This window comes from Carassius gibelio, chromosome B7, assembly GCF_023724105.1.
Source record: "Carassius gibelio isolate Cgi1373 ecotype wild population from Czech Republic chromosome B7, carGib1.2-hapl.c, whole genome shotgun sequence".
NCBI classification, from domain to species: domain Eukaryota; kingdom Metazoa; phylum Chordata; class Actinopteri; order Cypriniformes; family Cyprinidae; genus Carassius; species Carassius gibelio.
The window spans coordinates 7,494,542-7,517,150 of NC_068402.1; the positions used below are offsets into that span (position 1 = coordinate 7,494,542).

The 22,609-nt window shown below is 34.5% G+C and overlaps 1 protein-coding gene across 4 annotated transcripts; it reads right to left on the reverse strand.

Moving 5' to 3' along the window:
- Positions 1-686: 686 nt before the first annotated feature.
- Positions 687-19,185, reverse strand: LOC127962199 (paired box protein Pax-6-like). 4 transcript variants are annotated; one of them, XM_052561702.1, is made up of 13 exons: positions 19,056-19,185; positions 15,982-16,121; positions 13,090-13,143; positions 10,095-10,225; positions 9,791-9,829; positions 9,486-9,701; positions 9,071-9,236; positions 4,868-5,026; positions 4,697-4,779; positions 4,454-4,604; positions 3,279-3,391; positions 2,965-3,106; positions 687-1,579 (listed from the first exon to the last, which is right to left on the reverse strand). In XM_052561702.1, exons 2-13 carry the CDS (start codon positions 15,992-15,994, stop codon positions 1,494-1,496), a joined length of 1,353 nt encoding a protein of 450 aa, XP_052417662.1. In that variant the 5' UTR covers positions 15,995-16,121; positions 19,056-19,185; the 3' UTR covers positions 687-1,493. The 4 variants fall into 4 exon arrangements, with proteins under 4 accessions (XP_052417662.1, XP_052417665.1, XP_052417664.1 ...); XM_052561705.1 differs by lacking the exon at positions 19,056-19,185 and adding an exon at positions 13,351-13,421 and having other exon boundaries at positions 15,982-16,204; XM_052561704.1 differs by lacking the exon at positions 9,791-9,829.
- Between the last annotated feature and the right edge of the window lie 3,424 nt (positions 19,186-22,609).

A 22,609-nucleotide genomic window follows, 5' to 3' on the forward strand; every position in this document is an offset into this window, starting at 1 on the left:
TTAGGAGTCATATTTAAAAGTTCTGCATTTTGAAAAATCATGGAGAAAGTAATGGATACTGTACAAAATGTTTTTAATAGTTTTCACAAAATACATTTAGAAAGCTTTTAAATAAAGTTAAATTGAAATATCTGCAAGACAGGGTAAGACCTTTCGTTTTCCAAAGCATTGCTCTGACACAAAAACCGTTACAAGTGTTCATGTTTAAGGTACACAACAAAAAAAAAAAAGCAGAATTCAAGAGATGTCAACATGTTTTTAAATCCACAAATGGTTGTCGATCATAAATAAAGGACTGCGTGATTAAGCCGCAGCCATATATAGTCGAAGCTAGTGTACTAGAATGTAAAACAACTTTTTTCCTTTACAAAATGTTTCGCAACACAAGACTAACGATAAAAAAAGAGAAGATTAAGATTGTTGTGTAATAGATGAAATACAAAGGCTTTGGTCTGTTTTTACAATCAACAATGGTTAAAGTCTGATATGTACTTGTAAACAACTGCCAAACACTTACGTTTTTTGTTATTTATTTATTTTTTTACTCTGTCAAGCATTTTTAATCATAATTATCGGAATTAAATATTTCTAGTCTCACAAAATTATTTGACCGTAGGACACTATAATACAACTATACCTAATAGACAACTTGTACCTGACCTAAAGACATGTCCCCCACCCCCCCACCCCGTTTTTTTTTTACTATGCATGAAAATCCGTATAAAACATTTATAGATTTTTTCTCAGGGGCAATAAAAGTGAGAAATATATTTATGTTCTGCGATAATCCCGTGAGGGAACTTCTAGGGAGAACAAATACTTACAATTGGACAGAAGCAAAATGGATGAATGTTATTTTGATTGCAAACTCTACCGTATTATAACTTCCCGTTCCTCTGACGTCACAGTTATAAATGATCAAGCACGAGAATCCGTTTACCCAACTCCAAACCCATGTACGTAATTATAAAGTCCTCAGTAATTTACATAATGGCTGTTGTTCCTTGATACAGTAGTGTTATTAATTGAAGCCGTTGTGGGTTGAAAATATTTACGAATAGGCATTTCCTGCCAGTATGTTTCTGCTTCGCTGCTTTGATATGGGCCTGAAGTCTGATCCGTAATCCTGACATTAGAAAACAGTCACAAAATATGGTTCTCCGCTAATTCAAATGGATGCAAGACCAACATATTTTTGGCTGTTGAATTGTCTTTTCGTCTTTACTTGTAAATGCCAATGTACAAATACGAAAAAAATAAAAATGGAGATCGTGGATGTAGCAGAGGTTTGTTGTTTTTGTTCCATTAAGTATAAGCGTCCGCTGTTCCTCTTAAAGGTAGTGCCGCAAAGTTTCCAGACCGTGACAAGAGTCCACACGGTTCCCCGTCCTGGTATTTGTGTATGTCTGTGTGTTTGTGGAAATACTGCTGCAGAGGTCCAGCTTCTCTCTTAGTCTCTGTGTGGAAGTCAAAGGGCGAAGTAACTCTTTTCTTTACTGTAATCTTGACCAATACTGAGACATGTCTGGCTCAGTTCCGGGAACTTGGACAGGGACAGATACTCCTGGGGAGATGAGTCCTATAAATAGAGATTGAATATAGGTCAGAAACATGTTCGTTTACAAACTTTTAAGATTTGATGTTATGTATGAACCTGGATTGAGAAGTTGGCGTTGTCTGCTAAGTGTTATCCTATTTTTTATGCTCTGTAACAAACAGGTTTCAAACATTGAAAGAGGTGTTGTTGTTGTTTTAAGAAAAATGCTTCTTCAACCCTATTTAAGATAAAGGTGTTCTATATTGGCATTGATGGTTCATTGAAGATCCATGGAATCTTTCCATTGCACAAAAGCTTCTTTATGATGGAAAAAGTTCTTTAGATTTTTAAAATATTAAAAAAATTATGTTTCACTGAAAGGGACTATGAAGGGAAAAAACAGTCCAAAAAATGGGTGAGAAACAAAGAAACACAATTTTTGACACACAAAATCATGCATTTAAAATTAAATAGAATTTTAGGGCAATTCATATAAAATGTGAATGATAAAAGTGTATATACATATGCTCTTCTACCAATTTATCATTTATTTGTAAAAACAAATAAAAAAAAATATTATGTTTTTAAAAGAAGTAACTTATGCTCACTAAGGCTACATTTATTTGTCAGAAAAAATATAACTATTGCGAAACATTATTAAAAAATAAAAGAACTTTTTGGTATTTTTTTAATATTTTAAAATTTACTTTATTCCTGTGATGCTGCGCTGAATTTTTAGCATCATTACTCCAGTCTTCAATGTCACATGATCCTTCAGAAATCATTCTGATATAATGATTTGCTGCTCAAGAAACATTTATTATTACTATCAATGTTGTGCAGTTGTGCTGCTTAAGACTTCTTTAGAAACATTCGTTTACAGAGTTCTTTGAGTAGAAAGCTCAAAAGATCAGCTTTTTTTATTGAATTAATAATAATAAAAAAATATATATAAATAAGCTTTCCATTAATAAATATATAATAAATATTTCCAATATTTGGCCGAGATACAACTATTTGAAAATCTGGAATCTGAGGGTGCAAAAAAAAAATCTAAATGCTGAGAAAATCAACTTTAAAGTTGTCCAAATGAAAGTTCTTAGCCATGCATATTACTAATCAAAAATTAAGTTCTGATATATTTACATTTTTTTGTCATAAAAGTAATAATTTTGACACACACAATGTATTTTTGGCTTTTGCTACAGCGACTTAAGACTAGTTTTGTGGCCCAGGGTCACATACAAATCTTCTGTAACATTATAAATGTCCATATACTGTCACTTTTGGTCAATGTAATGCATCATTACTGTTCATTTCTTGCAAATCACAATTCTTTTTAACCCTAAACTTCTGAACGGTAGTATAAATGTGCCAGATGATCAAAGGCGAGTTTGTTAAACGCACATTGAACGTATTCTGCCTACCTGTTGAGGTGGTACCAGAAGTTGCCATTGTTTGGCTGTTCATGTGTGCCTGCATATGAGGGGGTGTGTATGTGTCGTAGCTTCGCCCATTCACGGACGGACTGGTGGGCAGCATGCAGGAATAGGAAGATGTCTGGCTTGGCTATAAAAAACAAGAATATATGTATATAAATATATAGCTTTTTAGTATCCATAACACAGAGGAGTTTGAGTTAGATGATGGAATGGGAGACACTTAAGGAAGCATCACACACAGCACAGTAATCCAGTTATCAAGGGTAGAGGAGGAAACGAGTGTGTGTGACGCTACTCACTTGCATAGACAGGTTGTTAGACATTGTGAAGCTGGGCATCGGAGGCAAACCCGTGTACGTGTTGGTCAGAGCCGTGTCTGATCGGCCTAGCATTGACCCTGTTGTGAAGGACACTGGTAAAGACAAACAAATCACATGGTTTATACATTTTATCAAGTTAATATAGAATACTCAGAAATGCCATCCTTTAGTTATGTAAGATTTAGATTAAAATAGCTGGAGTGACTCTACCAAAAGACCAAATTTGATGCAACTAAATGATTTTTCTTTAATTATAGTTTGAATTAACTGTTCTACATCCAACATTTGTTGAATACAATTTGTTTAACACAAGGACGATGTTTTGCATTCTATATAAATAATTTAAAATGATGGAAAAAAGTTTATCAGGGTTGAAGTGCTTTTTAAACTAATATTTATGTATTTATTTTAGTTAAGTTCATTTTTGGTTAAGTTAACAATGGGTTCCATGTGAATAATTGACACAAAATTATTTTATTATCATTATTATATTTTTTATACATACAAAACATTTAATATATGTAATAATAAATATAAATAATAAAATAAATAAATATAATTAACATAAATAATAAAATAAATACAACTTTTATAAATAATTAAATTATATTATATTATGTGCTTTTAAAACTAATATTTATCTATTTATTTTAGTTTAGTTAGTTTTTGTTTTAGTTCCATGTTTTAGTTCCAATGAGTTCCATGTGAATAAATATACATACAAAACATTATATATATAATATATAATCCATATATATATTATAATATTCTAATATATATATATATATATATATATATATATATATATATATATATATATATATATATAATATGAAAAAAATTAAATATAATTAATATAAATAGTAAAATAAAACTATTATATTAAGTCTTATTTCAGGAGAAAAGAAATCTAACAAAAAGTAAAGCCTCTGCACACCAAGTTTTATGCAACTAGAAGACTCGAGCAAGTAGATCATTCAAAGCTATGTTAATTTTTGTTTTGATAATAAAAGTTTGAATTAATTGTTCTGACATCTGTTATACAATATTTGTGTAAAAGAGATCTAAAATGTTGTTTGCATCAGAACATTTGGACCTCGGTGTGAAGACATTATTGCACGTCTTGTATGTTTAGGTTGTGGTGTGTCATTTACCAGGAGTGGTGGGTTGTGGGATTGCCTGGTAGACGCTTGTGTTGAAACTGCTGCTGATGGGAATGTGACTGGAGGAGTTGCTGGCTTGTCGTCGCTGGTTCCTCAGCTTCTCTTCCCTTCTCCATTTCGCTCTTCTGTTTGAGAACCATACCTGCGACACAGAGAAGACCAGCAGACGTAAACAATAGCAACAGCAAACATGCAGTGGATGTCATGGATTTAAAGTTGCACTAATGTCCTCACCTGTATTCTAGCTTCTGGAAGGTCGATTTTTGCTGCAAGTCTTTCTCTTGCGAAAACATCTGGATAGTGGGTTCTTTCAAACTCTAAAAACCGATGTGAAAGCGTGTTACTCTGTGTACCTCAGCTGGGTATGGCAGACATTTGTTATTAATGCTTGCACTTGACGCTCACCTTTTTCCAGGGCTTCGATCTGCTCCTGCGTGAACGACGTTCTGTTTCTTTGCAGTTTTCTTTTCAGTTGCAGGCGCATTTGAGTCTCATCTGAATCCTCGCCGTTTGAGCTAATGGAGTTAGTGTTCTCGCCTCCGTTGTCCTGTTGCTGGCAACCATCTGCAAAAAAAAAAGATGAAAGAATTGTAAAATTGTAGATCACACGCACCATATTTTCATAACCTTTAGTCAATTCGCATCATGTTGCACCAGTGTTATTTTCTTTTAATGTTTTTAATTTTAGCTTAGATTTAGTGAATTTTGAATGTGCTTTGGTAATACTTTATAGTAAGATTCTGTTAGTTGATGCCAGCTAATGCATTAACTAACATTTAACTAACAATGTGCAATGCATTTGTTATTTAATTATTCACATTAACGTAAGTTATTAAAAATAAAGCTATTCTTTGTTAGTTCATGTTAGCTCAAGGCCATTAAATAGTATTAAAAAGGTACAACTTCTGATTTGAATAATATATTAGTAAATGCTGAAATTAACTAAGAATAATAAGTTTGAAGTATTTTCTTCATTAGTTCATGTTAAATAATTAGCAATTCACTAATGTTTACAAATTGAACGTTATTGTAAAGTGTTAACTGTGCTTTTGTCATTTTTATTTGCATAATTATTAAGTTTTGTATAGCTTAATTTTTATTTCAATTTGAGTTTTAGTATACTTCAACTTAAGCGTATACATTCCGGTTAGCTGCCAAGGCAATTTCTAGTTGTTTAAGTTAAAGATTTTTATTTAGCCTAAATTGAATCCAAAAAAAAAAAAAAAAAAAGTCTGTTTTTGTTGCATGACTGAGTTTCACGAATAATTGACAAAGTATTAAAAAAAACACAATAAATAAAATATTTTGTTAATTTAATTTATCAGTCAAATGATTCATTGCGATTAATCACATTCAAACTAACAGTTTTTGTTAACATAATATATGAGTGTGTACTGTGTATATTTATTATGTATATATAAGTACAAGCACGTGCATGTATGTATTTAACAAAAACATGCTATGTTTATATATTAAATATAAATAATATAAATATATAAATGTATATACATATTTTCAAAATATATACTAAATGTGTGTGTATTTATATATACATAATAAATTAACACAGCACATACACACACATATTATGTTAACAAAAACAAAAAACAAAAATGAAATGCGATTAATGAATTGACAGCACTATTTATAATATAATTTGTCTTTGTTGTGAATACGCCTCTAGATTCAGGGCAGGAATTGTCAGCATCATCTGCATAGTTCTGTAACAAAGTGCCAAAAGAAACACATTGAATCATCCTCAAGCTCCCTTGGATGTTTTCATACGCAGCACATATAATGTATAGGCATTCTTAGTGCTATTCACCGTATGGGTGTCCAGGGACCCATTGAGGTGACCACCAACACTTGAATAGAGAGCTGCTTTTCTCTATGACACAATACCACCAGAAGAATGAGGGAACCATTAAACTGTGCAGACAGAGATGGGCTGCCAGGCCTTTTTCGTCAGGCTCAAATTCTCCCGAGGGCACAATTGGAAAGGAACAACAAAAAGAGAGGCGTGCAGTGCTCAGCATTGTATAACACAAGGATCTAGTCAACAGAGCTTTCAGTTCAGTATGTTAACCTCTACACACCACTGTCATTAATCAAAGAAGCCCAGGCCGGGCCTGTTAAACGCCAGTTAGGATTTATACGTTCAACAGGAGATGACCATTGAAAGACCTTTGCTTGCTTTAGCATGGGATAGAGAAGTCTCTCCAATCAGAACAAGTCCATTCCAGGCTGTTTCACCTGCAGTGACTCACTGCTTACATGAAAGCTCGTTTCCACCAAAGAATATAACGATTTAAAAGACAATTGTGATTTGATCTCACAGTTCTAGCCTCTCTCTCAGAATGACTGAGATATAAACTTGCAATTTCAAGTTGTAAAGCCCATTTCTGAAAATGTCCCCTCATAATTCTGACATTTTCATACAACCATGAGTTTGTATCTCTCATTTCTGACTGTTCAACACAACTGGAAGTTTATATAACACGTTTCTGACTTTAAATAATGCAATCCTATATAAAAAACCTCAGAATCGTGAGATATAAAATTAAAAAGCAATAGTTAACAATGAAAAAAAAATAGCTTACAATTGTCATTTCAAACCCATATTATTTTTGTATTATTGACACTATTAATTAGTTTTTATTAATATTTTGAATCTTAAATTGTATTTTTAGATTTTCTGTTTTCTTTTTTCGACTTATTTTATTTCAAGTAACAAAAATGTGTTTTAGTTTGAATTTTTTGTAGTTTTTTTTTTGATAATACTATTTTATTTCAAGTAACAAAAATGTTTTCAGTGGTTTCAGTTTTAGTTAACTATATAAAACCCTGTATGCTGTTATTTTTTAGTAGATTTCTTTAAGCCATTAAGCTCAATAACAGCACAATAAAATAATTAATTAATAAAAGCACAATAACAATCATCCATACAGTATTACACTATTTACAAGTCTTTTGAACCTGTATGATTAGTCTTTAAAAGTCTCATTTGGAATGAGATAAGGGTGAGTAATTTAACTTTTGGGGTGAATTATTTGCATTTAGTAAATGATCCTTTGCTGTAAATGTAAATGTAAATGCTGTTTTCTTGTTAAGAATGAATGTTCTCAGATAGGGTTTGTGATACTGTGAACATCCACACGCAGGGTTCGGATTCATCGACCTGATTAGAAACTAACTATTCATCAGCTAAACTTTTTTTCATTGTCTCCTCTAACCAAAAGCTTGTACATGTTCTCGCTCTCCTTCAAAAAAAAAAGCAACCTCTAATGAGCAATTACAGAGAGACAGAGCTGTGCCTGTCACAAATCCTTGCATGTGACAGAAACATCTTTTGTCCCGGGACGCACAGGGCTTTTCTCTCACTCCCCATGGGGCGCAAATGATGTGGAGGGCAGTGGGAGGGGGAGGGGGCAGGTGGTAGTGCATGGACACCTCCGCCGACAACTGTGTTCCTAGTCACGCAGATCCAAGAGCCAGACAGAAGCCGTATTGAAATGAGCGATTAATTAGCACTAACTCCTCAATTAATGAGTGGCCTTTTCCCATCTAAGTTTACCAGTGGCACGCTATTCTACATTTTGCATGTTAATCTAATGTGTCTACAGATGGACTGACATATAGACCTAATGACTGCAAATGTGTTTTTTAATGTTTCACATATCTCAAACACGTTTTCTGTAAAGATAAACTAATACTATGAATTCATAATAAAATACAGTAACAATTTCAATAAGGTTTCATTTAGTAAATGTTAGTAAATGCGGTAACTAACAAGGAGCAGTACATTTTTTACTGTAATTATTCGTCTTTTTAAACGTTATTTTATAAAACACAACTGTTTGATACATCTGTTACACATTTTAATAAAGCATGAGGAAATGTTGAAATTAACATGAAATAAGATTAATAAGTGCTTTAAAAGTACAATATATATATATAGTTTTACATATCTTATTAAAATATTAGTAATAAGTTTAATATACATTATACTTTCATTTTTAAATTTTTTATTAGTAATAATAGTTAAGTAAGATATATAACAATTTATTATATTGAATATTGCCATATAAATTAAGTATAAATATTAAAGTAGAATATGGGATGCTAAAAGTAATAGAAATAATTATTAATTGTATGATAAATACTGATGCTGTTATTATTATGTTGTTGTTGTCAGAACTATTTAGAATATTAAAATGTATATTAATAATCATTAATTTATTCTCATTAAATCTATTTATTTATATTTTTTTCCAGTTTTTATTTATCTATTTCTAATATTATTTATTTTCTGCAGTTGTTTTGTTGCTCCTGTGCCTTTTGTTTAAATTTGGTTATTTTTATGATTATTCTTATTATTATTAAAATAAAATATATATATATATATATATATATATATATATATATATATATATATATATATATATATATATATATATATATAAACATGAAAGTATTCAAATTAAATTGTATTTATTTATTTTCGTTTCTTTTTTGATGCACTTTGTTGTTGCTGTTCATTTATGTTGTTTATGTGTTATTGCTATTCCAACTGACAGTGATGCTCTTATTGCTTTCAGATTGTCTCACCTTGATTTGGTTGTCCTGGCACAGATGTACCAGGGTACCATCCCGGGCGTGTCCCCCACGTGCCGCTCTGCCCGTTGAGCATTCTCAGTTTGTCGTACATGCCATCTGCACCCATCTGTTGCTTTTCGCTAGCCAGGTTGCGTAGGACTCGATTTATCGACGACACCTGAAAGGTACAAAGCAGACCGTCACTCGAGTGCTGTGTGTTCCAGCCTTAAAGTGGCATATAATTTCACTGTAGCTCTCTCCACGAATGTTATTTGTACTTACAATCCTGTATATTATTGCAACATGGATAAATGTAAAAGTGTTTATATTTATCTAAACTGCATGCACAAGTTTTTTATTGATGTAAGAAGTGCACAATGACGTATGCACAATCAAATGATGCAAATGAAGCGTTATTTGCACTTACGCTCGGTATGTTATCGTTGGTGCACACCCCCTCAGACAGCAGCCTGTCCCGAATTTCCCAGGCAAAGATCGAGGGACACTCCCTCTTGTACTGAGCTATTTTGCCGACCACTTCAGGCGTCGCTACCCTCGGTTTGCTGCCTCCGATGGCTCGCGGTCGGATGGAGCCTGTCTCATAATATCTCCCCAAAATCTTGCTCACACACCCATTGGACACCTGAATGGACAGCAATATACACAATTCACATACATTATTTAAAACTAAATTGAAATAATGTAATGTACGTCAAACGGTTATACGCTTACGTTCTTATTGTCCAGTTGGACTTTTGCATCATCATGGCTCTATGAACACAGAAAATATGCCTTAAAATTGCTAAGATGATTCCATTACGTTTCGGGTCACACTTTTTACGTTAGTGTTTGTTTGTTTGATTGATTGCTGTACAAATGCAATACAAATGCATAGCACGTTCTTTGAATACATAATGTTTGTATTGTTGTGATCCATTTTATCTCCTTGCACCACTTGATTAAAATTGACCTTGATTTTGACTATTCCACTAGCACCTTTTAAGTTTGTGGAGGTACAAATGGGCTTCACGGTCACCTGCAGAATCCTGGAGATGTCACAGGGTCGCGCTCCGCTGTGAGCGAGTTCGACGATCTTCTGTCTGGTGGAGTCCGGTAACGGTCTGCCGTTCACAAACACCCCACCGAGCTGGTTGACGCCACTGTGACCTGTGGCACATGAAGACATAACAAATTGGCTCGTCTTTCCCCTCCAAAACATCCCCACAAGAGGTGTCCCATTGTCCAGAATAAAGCTTCACTTCTTGGAGCTTTTCTTTGATCAGCGTTACTGACAAACCAAGTCAGATGAGACTGAAATGGTGTATTTTTAAATCACAATGTCCATGTTATATAATATCATAAATCAATAACGGTGAAAAAAACAACTAAATAACTTGACATTAAATACATTTTGTTGCTTACACAAATAAGTGTGACAAACACATGCAACTTGCATTTTTTAAATGAATAATAAAGAGCCTCTTAATTTAAAATATCTTAAATATACAATGGAAAAAGTAAAAATGTGCATTTGTTAAGCTATCTGATCTGACCTTTAAAAATTCACTGGTGATTCAGTCATGTGATATATTTAGTGTGACCAACAAATGAAAATGCATCATTAATATTTTTTTTTTAATCAATAATCAGCGTTATCTGAACATCTTTTATATTCCAATCCAAGTTTTGCAATAGTTAAACCAACAGTTTTGAAAGCTGTAAATCAACATTTGAATGTCATGCACTAGGCAGGAATCAATCGACGCACACAATCTTTTGGCTTATGAAATGACATCTCCATTCAAGTGAACTGAAATTTCATAATCAAATTGTCCTCAAGAGAACAGCTTTCCGCAAGACTGTTCACACCAGGCTAACAAATCCCTAATAAATAAGCACCCGTCGGCATTCAAGTACAACAGCCAGTCTGAAAGAGACCAAGCGTTCGACAGTGATGCTTTCCATCATAACAGCAATGTGTGAAATAACTAAATATTCAAGCAAAGCTCAGTAGAATATGAAAAGCGCATACCAGTTCGGTGTATTTTTGATGCGATGTGAAAGTCCAATGAAAAGTCAATTCCAAGCAAGCAAAAAAAAAAAAAGGTGAATCCCTATGAAAAGCCTCCCTGGAGTGTGTGTGTGTGTGTGTGTGCTGTAGCTCTCTGCTCCTCTCTCGTCTGACTGCAGGAGCCTGAGCTCCTAAGCAATAAATAAGCTCCAAATATAGAAGAAGAAGAGGGGGGAAAATACGATGAGACTCTCTGACATTTGTCTTTAGAATAAAGCTAGCTGCACGTCAAGTTTGAGCTTAATTTCTGGAAATAGGCGGAGGTCACTTCGGATCATGCATGGAAGGCTCATTGAAAAGATCAGCTGAAGTACTTGTGGCAGGACTGTCACTTTATATGACACTGCTCTGCTTTTGAAAAACGCATCATCACGACAAATGGTAGCATGATAAAACGACCCTTTCTGTCTACATTTGGATATCAGACCATATCTTGTTGCCTTCAAGGGAGGCTTCGTTTTATTTCTAGCTATGGGGCAATGCACAGGCAAGAGGACAGAGGTGTGCAGGTTTCTAAACATATTAAAACTGACAAAGCTTTTTTTTTTCAGTTTGTCGTACTGTTTGTAACAAACCCCACATCTGCTACAGTGCTGTTGTGGGAAATGCACCGTTGAAAAGAGCATCTAAATTTGAAACGGTGGAGGGGAAAAAAACTAATTGGTTTTTCAGGAACGTTGTGAATAAAACCTGGTCAGTTACAATGCTAAATTGAAAATACCACAACTGGCCTGATTTTAATGGCCCTGATTTATTTAAGCACTGATACTGCACAACAAACGTGTGGTAATCTGTCCAAATCCAGTGGAGTAATCCACTGTCACCCTCTCTGTCACCCTAATTCCTGGATTAGTTGGATTTAATAGACTCTTGAACATAAGAAGGCGTGCATGTTTATCAAATGAATCAATTTGATTGATGTCACCATCACAGAGAAACATGACCCCGGCCTGTAATTTCACAGTTCAAAGGTTAAGTCTTAATAATCATATAATTCCCCACAGTGTAGGACTGTAGATCTGGCCTGGTGGCAGTCATAATGAGACTTGGATTCTATTGCTCCCTTACTAATGGGGAAACATATGTTATGAATTTCAAACATCAATCCTAAATATCCAGGCCAAATTGGAGATTTAAAACAAAAAATGTTAATGCATGCATATAAATGTGTTATACATTTTTACATTTAATTACATATATTTTAAAATATCCTGCCCTTTCCTCACTGTATCTTTCTATACATATATTTTATTATTCAGTATTTGAGTTCTGTTTTATATTTCCTTATGACTGACCAATGTATAATTACATTGCATAATCACAAATAAATAATTCCAGAAGCATTTGTCATATGTCAAACCTCTGATCCTACAGCAAGAGACAAATGAATAAACTAAGTGATTCTGTGCCGTTTACAGAATAACATAACTCTCTTCTCCCCCCCTCAAGCTAGTACTGAAAATCCTGAAATCAAAACCTAGAATCATCAAACTATTTCGTGTGTCCCGTTTCGTGCATTAGCTATTTCGGCACTGTCAAGTCTTCTGTGGAAGTTGGCAACTATTTTCTGCATTAATCCAGCCAGAGCTGCATTTATTTGTTACCAACTCAAGCAGAAATTAACATCTCCTCCCCCATCAGCATTTCATTTATTTATTGACATATATGTAAAATACAGTTTGCATCCGTTTAGCTTTTCTTTTAAATATCGACACGAAGAAGTAATGAAAAAGTGTTGGAATTTTCTGTAAGATATAAATCGCATTTTAATGCCTCACAACTTAGCCTATTTGACGAAAAATGCAAACGTTTGGGAATTATGGCAATTTAATTCCCGTCAGAAATGCAATGCAATTCAGATGTAATCGTAGATGAAAATAAAACAGTCAGCCATTGAATAAACATCAATCATTATTAATAAGAAAATACACATTAGTGGATTAATAAGAATTGCACTTACTGTTTTGCATCATGGACGCCACTCCTGATTCCCACGTGGGTTGGTTATGGTATTCTATTTATGACAAAGGAAATAAATAGGGTTAGTTGTGAAAATCAGATTTTTTTTTTTTTTTTCTTTTCTTTTTTTTTTTTTTTTTTTTGCAGTTGTACAACAATTGCAGAGTTGCATATACGGCCGATGCATCTCTACGCATAAAGGAGTCAAATTATGTATTTGGTAAAAATCCTTTCTAGGGGAATTTCAGCGTTAAAAACTTGCCTGGTAACAGAGTTGACTGTCCGATTAAAACAATTTAGCCCTTCATTCGCGTCTGACTATTTAGATCATTCCTAGGATAGAGCAAAAGAGTAATATTAGTGCGAAATATGACTTGTATTGAGTCCTATTTTAAATGCATACAAAGCCTATTTTATATAATTATTTATTTTGCACCTGTCATTTATTGATTTTTAGAAAAACTTTATCTGCGCTATTAAATATAAAAGTATAGAATATAGAATAGAATAGTTTTCGGGTCTCAATTGACGCTGGTCGTCTTGGTGGTCTGTAAAAAATAAAATAATAATAATAATAATAATATGTTGCTCTTTAGATCTTCCCGTCAAAAGTGTACAGTGACACACTCTGTCTACTTCGCATCAGTGCTCTGAAAAGTGGAGGGGGTGAGAGGATCCAACAAAGCCTGCTGGAGCGCAACAATGCGCCTCTTTTACCTTCTATACCCAAACCCAGCCAGCACAACTCGGCCTCTGCAACTAGCAACACAACTTCCCACCAAACCTACCAATACTTGCTCGAATACAAAGAGCCGAAGGCACCCTGCCCCCCAGACGACCATCCACACACACACACACACAACATCCACTGTCACTTTCCTGACGGCCATGACCCCGGTGCCCGAACCCCAATGCGTGTTTCTGTTTGTGCTGTTTGGGGAAGTAGAAAAGTAATTTCGCGTTATAAATATCTGGAGGTGTTTGTGTAACGGGTGTGGGTTGTTAGGGGTTGTAAAAGGATGCAACAGCCCAGTAGGGTGCTCAATTGGAAAAAAACAATTGCAATAAAGGATCTATTCAGTGACATTGCTAAAAAGGGGCCCAGGGAAGGAAAGTCTTTCGTTTCATTTTCTCTCCCGACGCTGAAATAACAAAACCTGTGTGTCCGCTTCCATTCGCCCTCTTCCCAAGACTGAAGAACTAGTGCCTGATAAAATGTTCATTTGACATGTACAACATGTAAAAAGCTTTATCAACTTTAACTTATCAGTTTATTTAAATAGCCTAACTTTAATAAGCATTATTTTACACTTAAACTAAGTGTTGTAACGTTTTTTTTAATCCTGCAACATTGCCACAAATTGTATTTACATTAATCTCCTACATGAATTCTTAAATGTAACTTAAATGAAACTTTTTACTACTTGTGCAATTTAAATATTTTTTTGCATTTTTTTTTTCTATTTATTTTTAGCCTACATTTTTTTAATACATATGTATTTATATATATATAATGTTTAGGGGTTGGCTGTTATTCATGAAACATGTCATTAGTACAAAATGTGCCTTCATCAGTGTTGATGTTGTCGTATCTAAAAACATAATAGCCTAAATAAAATTAATATAACAAGAGTTGTTTAAAAAAAAGAAAAAAAGTTGCGTGAAATAAAAACAACCCGCAATTCAAAACACTTTTAAAATCTAATGTGCCCTATTAAATCTCTTAATCACTCTTAATCACAGTAAAATGTTAATTGTTTTGCGCTCTTTTAATACGCTCTCGCTGTACGCGCATTGAGGCTCTGCGTGTTCCCGTTAATGATTTATCTAATGTCGAATAGGAGGCTGTTGTTGTTGTTTATGAGGTTAACTAGGATCTCATCTGCATTTCTTTCGTTTGTGTAATCCTTAACTACCATTGCTTTAATTAAACATGCTTATTCAGGAAACAGTGTTCTCCATAAACATCATTCACATGCAGACATGCATCTGGATGAACACAAAAGCACAGTGGGAAGTTTTGAAGGATCTGACATTAACATGCCCTAATCATCTTATACTGTCATCGATGGGGAAATCTTTTGTTATTTGGAGCTACATTTATTTAGTCAACGTTTATGAGGACTTGAGCGTCCTAATGCAATAGAAAAACTAAGTACATTTAGTAGAATAAGCAGGCCTGGTGAATATACTGGATGCTAAAAGAAACGAGTCCGCTCTTATGTCTTAAATAAGTTTAAGTTAATAGAATTTTGTGAATTACTACATAATTTTATTTAGTTAATTTCATTCGGGTAATATATTGATGTTTATTTTTAGGCTACACATTTAACAGAAGTGAAAAGCTTTAGTCTTGACGGTGCATTTGCTCAATAACACTGAACTCTATTATCTGGACTATGTTTAAAATCGTAAACTATCTAAATATTAATAGACTATTCTTAAAATGCAAAGAATAAAAAACAAGCAGGTCCTCGTGAGATTCAGGCATATCTCGGCTGATGAATCAAACTGACACCTTTTCTCAACGGGTCATCGCATTCCCGTGCACCGCCAAAAAAAAAAAAAAACTCCCCGTCCGGGCCTAATGTGACTTCTAACACTTTCCTCTCATAAATGCACATTTACTATCCACATATAGCAGTGGTTTCTGTCTAAAAAGTAGACAGAAACAAATACAGCAGAATCTGAGAGCGCAGCTTTATTTAGTTTTTGAGTTAGCATATAAATTATTAAAAAGGCGAGAACGTTTTTAATTTATTACTCGGCAACATCACTAATAGTAGGCTAATCCTAATCTCAATAATAAATAATATAAATGCGGTGGATCACTTCAATAAAATTCTGAATCCCATACTAACAACTAACTTTTAGTTTTAACACGCGCACTCACCTTTTTGAGGCATTCTGCTCCACCGCCTGCGCCCTTCCGAGCAAACTGGTGAAACTGGGAAATAAACAATTGGTCTCCAAAAGCAATTTCTTCTCAGAATGTGTGTTTTTCCAGCGTTCCTCTGTTTGAGAGGAAATTCCCTGCGAAGGAGACACAGATTGACAGTGAGCGGAGATGTCAGGACTGTTCAGGGACTGAGAGTGTGTGTGTGCTCGCATGTAAAGGGAGTGAGTGAGTGAGAGAGAGTGAGAAAGTGAAGGCGCATGCAGTGAGAGAGAGGGAGAGCGCGCGCGCGCGCGCGCGAGAGAGAGAGAGACAGAGCTGAACACACCTATGCTGATTGGTGATAGTACTGATGTACAGTATTTAGCCTGTCTGTTCCCGGGCCATTAGAGAAGCACTGACCCTCTGCCATCACAGAACAGAAAACAGGCCACTACAGAACCAACTAATCATGCCCCCTCTCAAACTCACTCAAGAATACTTCATGCAATGGTGCTGGATTGCTTCAGTCTGTTTCTGTGAGAGGTAGCCTACTGCTCACTCTAAAACAAATTAATTATAACTTTTAGTGTTTTATAATGTTTCTCTCTTACCTTATGCGTTTTCTCTTTACAGTTGGCCCTCAAAAGTGTGAATATAACTCCGGTTACGTCACGCTATATAAATGTAAGGAATTATTAATATTATTATATAGGCCTAAGCAGCTATTGAGTAGCCTAATACAAATTAAGTTAGAATGATATGTTATTGTTACTTACTATACATTGTAAAAAAAAAAAAAGAAAGAATTTTTTTTTTTTTGGAAGTTATAAAAATAAAAGACCGGAGTATATTTTACAGTTAACGTTTAATAAAATATGTTAGGCTACTTTCCGTATTTTTGTAATTGTTTGTGAATTGACTAGCAGTTTCTGACACTATTTCTTACTAGTCTTCTTTATAATTTGAACATGTAATGTATTAATCTCCCACGAAATTCTGCGTTTTTACTGAATATTCCTGATTGATTGTTTGCTGCTTGAGGCTTTTAGGTCCGGAGAGATCTGATCCTCCGTGACACTGATACAAGAAAGCAACCTGTTGACAGCTGTGCATTCAAAAGAAGAACCTGTTTGCTCTGTGCATTAAGTGCACTTGCAAATGGTCCCTGGTGCAACTGGCTAAAACAAACGCAAACACTCTCCACGTGCTTTTGTTGACACTCACGCGCTTTTGCACCGTATCTGCGCGTGGCGGTTAGCTCCGTGTCCACGTGGACGGATTTGTTCCCCTAGTTTCACTGTTCACTAATTTTACAGCTTGTTTCTTGGAGTGGAAATCAGTGAAGACCTCTGCCTAGTTAGTAGTGCTTTATAATGCTGTGTGATTTTAAAGCGAAAATAAAATCATGAGGAACTGACGGGTCCCTGGTGTAAATTAGCTCAAGCAGGATTTTTGCTAGTGTATCAGCTATAGTAAATATGCCACCACGTTAACGACTATATATATATATATATATATATATATATATATATATATATATATATATATATATATATATATATATATATATATACACACACATACATACACACATATATGTATATGTATGTGTGTGTGTGTGTGTGTGTGTGTGTGTTTGTCTGTATGTCTGTCAGAGTTTCGGTTTTACTCCTCCAAATGTTTCCGCAATTAGCTCTACTAATCTGTGTTTTGGTCTTTTCCGATTATACTCAATAATCCGCTTGAAAAAAAATCATTTTTGAATGTACTCTGTTTTTTTTTTTTTTCAGTAGCCCATTATTCTATAGTTGCAAAGACACTATACACTGCATACTAACCCAGTTGTATTGTTCCAAATGGTCGACAAAAAGAATGCCCTAAGCTTTGTAATTGTGCCCTGGCTGTTGATTTCTCCTTTAGATAACTTGTAAATCCTCTCCGTGTTAATGAGGTGTATTTAGGATGTGGTCTAATTCGGGGGGCATCACCCTTCAGGCCATACAACCCCAGCGCATCACACGGATCCTGCAGATCGCAATTTTACGCGCAAAGCAATTAGCCCGATTGGGATTAGTAACTGCTAAGAAGAAGTCGTGAAAAGTAATCCCTAATTTTTCGCTCTTGGGCAAAGTGGTCACTGTGTCTTCTGAAAACTTTTTTAGAAAAGGAGAACGAGGGGAGGCAATGGGCCTGACGTCATTCTTCAGGAGAACACGAACAAAAGAGTGAATTCATAAAAAGAACAAATATAAATAAATATAAAATATTATATAATAAATATAAATCAGTATTATCAGTATAGGCACAGGCTAAAGTTCAGCGGCCAAAGAAGTGCACTTACCACCAATTTCCATTTTTAATTTATCTTGTTCATGTGGGCCTAATACTTATTTCAATTATTTTATTATTTATTTTTGATAAGTTTTGATAACTTGTTTAACATTAAAAAAAACTTGTTTAACGTTAAATTATAGAAGGCTAGAAAAACACCAAATATAATATAATTATTTTAATTATTAGGCTATTATTATTAAGAATGTTTCAACAAATTAGTAATTTAAATCGCTTTGAGAAAATAGAGAATTTTTTTTAATTTCTACATTTCTTCTTTCACTTGTTAATCACATTCTAATTTTATAAAAAAATACATACATATATATATATATATATATATATATATATGTATATATGTATGTATGTATGTTCTTTAGAGCGGATGTTTTTAATCTAATAAAAATATATTTAAAAACGTTAAAAATTAATTTTGTGTTGATGTAATTTGTGTACTGTGAATAAATTGACCCGAATCATTAAATTTAATGGAAATGTAGCTCACTAAAATAACCATTATGCAAACATTATAGTCTTGTCCAAATAATGCGAATACATTCATTTATATCATTTGTATCTCTTAGTTGGTATGTGATATATTACGATACAGCTTTTCAAATAAGGCATTCATCATGAAAACGCAATCATAGATTAAAATTTCAGACGCAGCCAAACGTATTTTACTAATGAAGACAGACCCTGCATTTCCTTTTTTGAGGACGGAGGGAGAAAACATGCAAAATTTGATATTAACTTACCGGGATATTTCTGATTTCTAATCAATATCCTGCTGTTTCAAGCCCTTGCGATTGAATACATTTAAAAGATCTCATGAGTCCAGATTGTGTGTCACGTTTGAATCCCGCTCGGAGTGGAAATGTCAGTGAGAATGAAAAAAAAAAACTGTGTATCCCTCACTCACTGTAAACTTTCTCTTAATATCAGCCTCAGCTCGTCACCGATTGGTCAGATGACGCGCAACGTCACGCTGGAAAATAGTTCTCATACAGCCATGCATGCACCACATCATGGGGAACTCCACGCGCTCACATTAGCGTCGATTTTCAAGACCTGGGAATGATTATTGCCCTACATTTCCAGTGAAGAATTAGGAATGTTCTGCTTCTGTTCTAAATAACGTGTTTCCTAAAGAAGACTTACTTTTGGGCTCTTCTTTGATACAAAATGTTAAGCGACTGTCATTTTCAACATAAAATGCTACAAAATTTACAAATGTGTAAATAGTAATTTGATATTAACGTAACCTAAAATATAATAATATAATGACATTGAAGAACATAAATAAAATATATTTTAAATGCACTAACAAATGTATTGATTTAAAAAAGAAAGAACATTTAAAAAAAATAATAATGTTTTCTGTTTTGCTGATGAAGAACATCACATATTTTCCATATGCACAACAAGGCTAATTGAAAATAATTAACTTTGCTACAATAATTTTGACAATTTTGAATACCCTGTAGGCCTACCAATATTTGAAAGAAAAAAGTCTATATTTATATATATATATATATATATATATATATATATATATATATATATATATATATATATATATATGGAATTTTGTTAAACGTTAGTTTCCAGTGTCTCTTTTTGATCCCAGGTTGCTATCCGTCTGTTAAGCAAATATTGGCCAAGGCGTCACGGAGATCTTATTTACCCTACTCGTTCAGGTGGAAAATCAAATGGTTAACCGGTACAACAGCACGTTTAGAGAAAGTGTTTGTTTCCACATAGCTGGCTGTGTGAGTTTTTTTTATTTTAGTGTTCATCACTCCTGCTCTTTATGACCATTTCTGGACTATTTTGTCCTGAATGGAGAGCTGTTGCGCATTTAACTATATTTATGCAGTTAAAAGACAGGCTCAGAGCCCGTTAAAAAATGGAATAAAGGTGATGAAGAAACAGAGTATTTACTTCATATGACGTGTCTACAGATGTCACCTGTCCAAAGTGCGTAGATGCGCAACGGTTACGCGGTGTGTCTCTCAGGAAATGAATGAGTTGTGTTGGTTCTCCAGGACGTATGGATCAGGTATGGGGCGCACGAGCATCATTCAGACCTTTGTTTGACGTAACCACAATTAAGGGCCACAGAAACCGTGCAACGCTGCAGGGTTCTCCAGGTGATCACTGGAAACCGCACGGCTTATCATGGGGTCAATAAAAGAAGACGCTGCGCAGCGGCCGGGCCAGGTGCCTCCGTTCCCTGCTCCACGACGCCCCGCTCTCAAGAACCCGACCAGGCGTGAAGGAAAATCTGTTCAGCCGGCCTTGCAGCATCCTCTCTCCATCTCTCTCTCTCTCTCTCTCTTTACACTCACACATACACACACACACACACATATATATTACTATATAGCAACAATAACTCGTTTTTATGTAAGGTAGTGTTATAGTTTAAAAATAAGTTTTATATGTGCAGACAAGATGTTTGTGATTATATGTAGGGTACATTAACATTTCATTTATTTTTTTACATTATATTATATATTTTTTCGTTATATAACATATTTTATTTGTACTGCACTAGGAAACGTTTTGTTGACAAATGTGAGTGTAAATGAGTCCAATATAAACTAAATAATAATAATAATAATTTGTTTACAAATTTAGTTTGCGATAGCCTATTTGTGCTTAGTTCTTGAAAACGTAGATATTTTCATATTTATGTTTTAATAAAATTAACAACAATAAACAATAGCTATCCTTGTACTCTTTTAAATATGTAGTGTAAACTTCGTAATTATTTCAATAAAGTTTTAAAGCATATTTTAAGGTATTTTATATCGAGCTATTATCATGCATTACTGAATCCCTAAGTTTTTTTCACATATAACCTCAAAACCTTAAATGCCTTATATTAGAATATTAGTAAAATTATGGATTTCGTTTTGATTGGTTAGCCTTTTAAAGGATAGGCCACCTTCTGCTTTTTCAGGTCTCAAACAAAAAGGCAGAAGGGATGTGCACTTTTCTTGCTATTCAGGCAATGCCTTTTTGGTCTGCTTTTGGAATACCTTCTAATAATGACCGACCTTTAACTCGCAACTATCCACGCAGAAGAAGCACGTGAGCTTGTTATGGATCTTCTGTTTACTGCTGCTTTTGCTTGGAGACAGTCAAACAAGTTCAGGATTGACCAGGGTTTACAGACATGGATTATGCATTGACTTCGTGTTTGAATGTACAATGCCTTTTTTTTTTCTTTTTTTTTTTTGCATTAACAATTAGAAGACCCCATAAGCACTCTTGATATTTCTCACTTTTCTGCACCAATAATGAGACTTTAAGAGATTAAGACTGTATTTAATTGCTATATGAGTATATAGGGGGTCTCTTCAAATCTCCACCTTCAGGTCCATGTCGTCCCAGTTGCTGATGGCTTTGTGATGTGTATTACGCGTATTTCGGTTTTTCAGCAATATGTGTGAATCTCTCCCCGTCTTTAATTCAAGCAGTCCCCCCGCAGCCTCGGACAGAGACATTAGCAGAAGAATTCCCTCAGGCTGATCGCAATCAATTTGTCCGGCGCAGACAGCAAAGCCCTGGATGTTAGAAACTCACTTTACCTCAATGTGACAAGCCTGAGTATACGACCCTGCCTGCACAATGTGAAAGCACAGCCAGAATAAAGATTAAGCAGCAAGCCCAAAGCTCATAACAATCATATAGCCTATATGCCATCCATGGAAACTCTGATGATAAACATGCAATGGTTATTTTTAATTGACAGATTTATTGTTCAATTGTAGATTATTTGGAGGCGTCTACAAATCAATACATTTAATTATTTTAAAATTACAAACTATTTGGCATCTGCAACATATGGTCCAATAGTTTTTCTGATTCCAAAATTATTACTAGCGGATGTATGAAGTCAGATTGCCGCAAATACACACACGGGTTTCATAGTTGCTGGACTAATACCGACAGAAAATGTTTTCCATTCTTTAAAATTAAACGCCAGTTGATGGAATTCAAAGCGCGCGCAGAACTGACCCTGAAATTCTATCGACTGTAGACGCAGGATGAAATGATTGACACCCGCCAGTGATTGATCGTGATGCGCGCTGCTGGCAGCAATAACACGGCAAATGGAGAGGGGAGACTCAGTGTCCGAGGCAAACTGTGAGCCGACAGGGCGAAATGGGAGCTAACGAGGCTGTCAAGATGCTCTGACAGCACGAATAAAACCTCATCACTCCCCACGATTTAATAACGTTTAGTGGAAACTATTGCTCAGTTCAAAATACACACCGAATTAATTATGAGGGGGTCCATT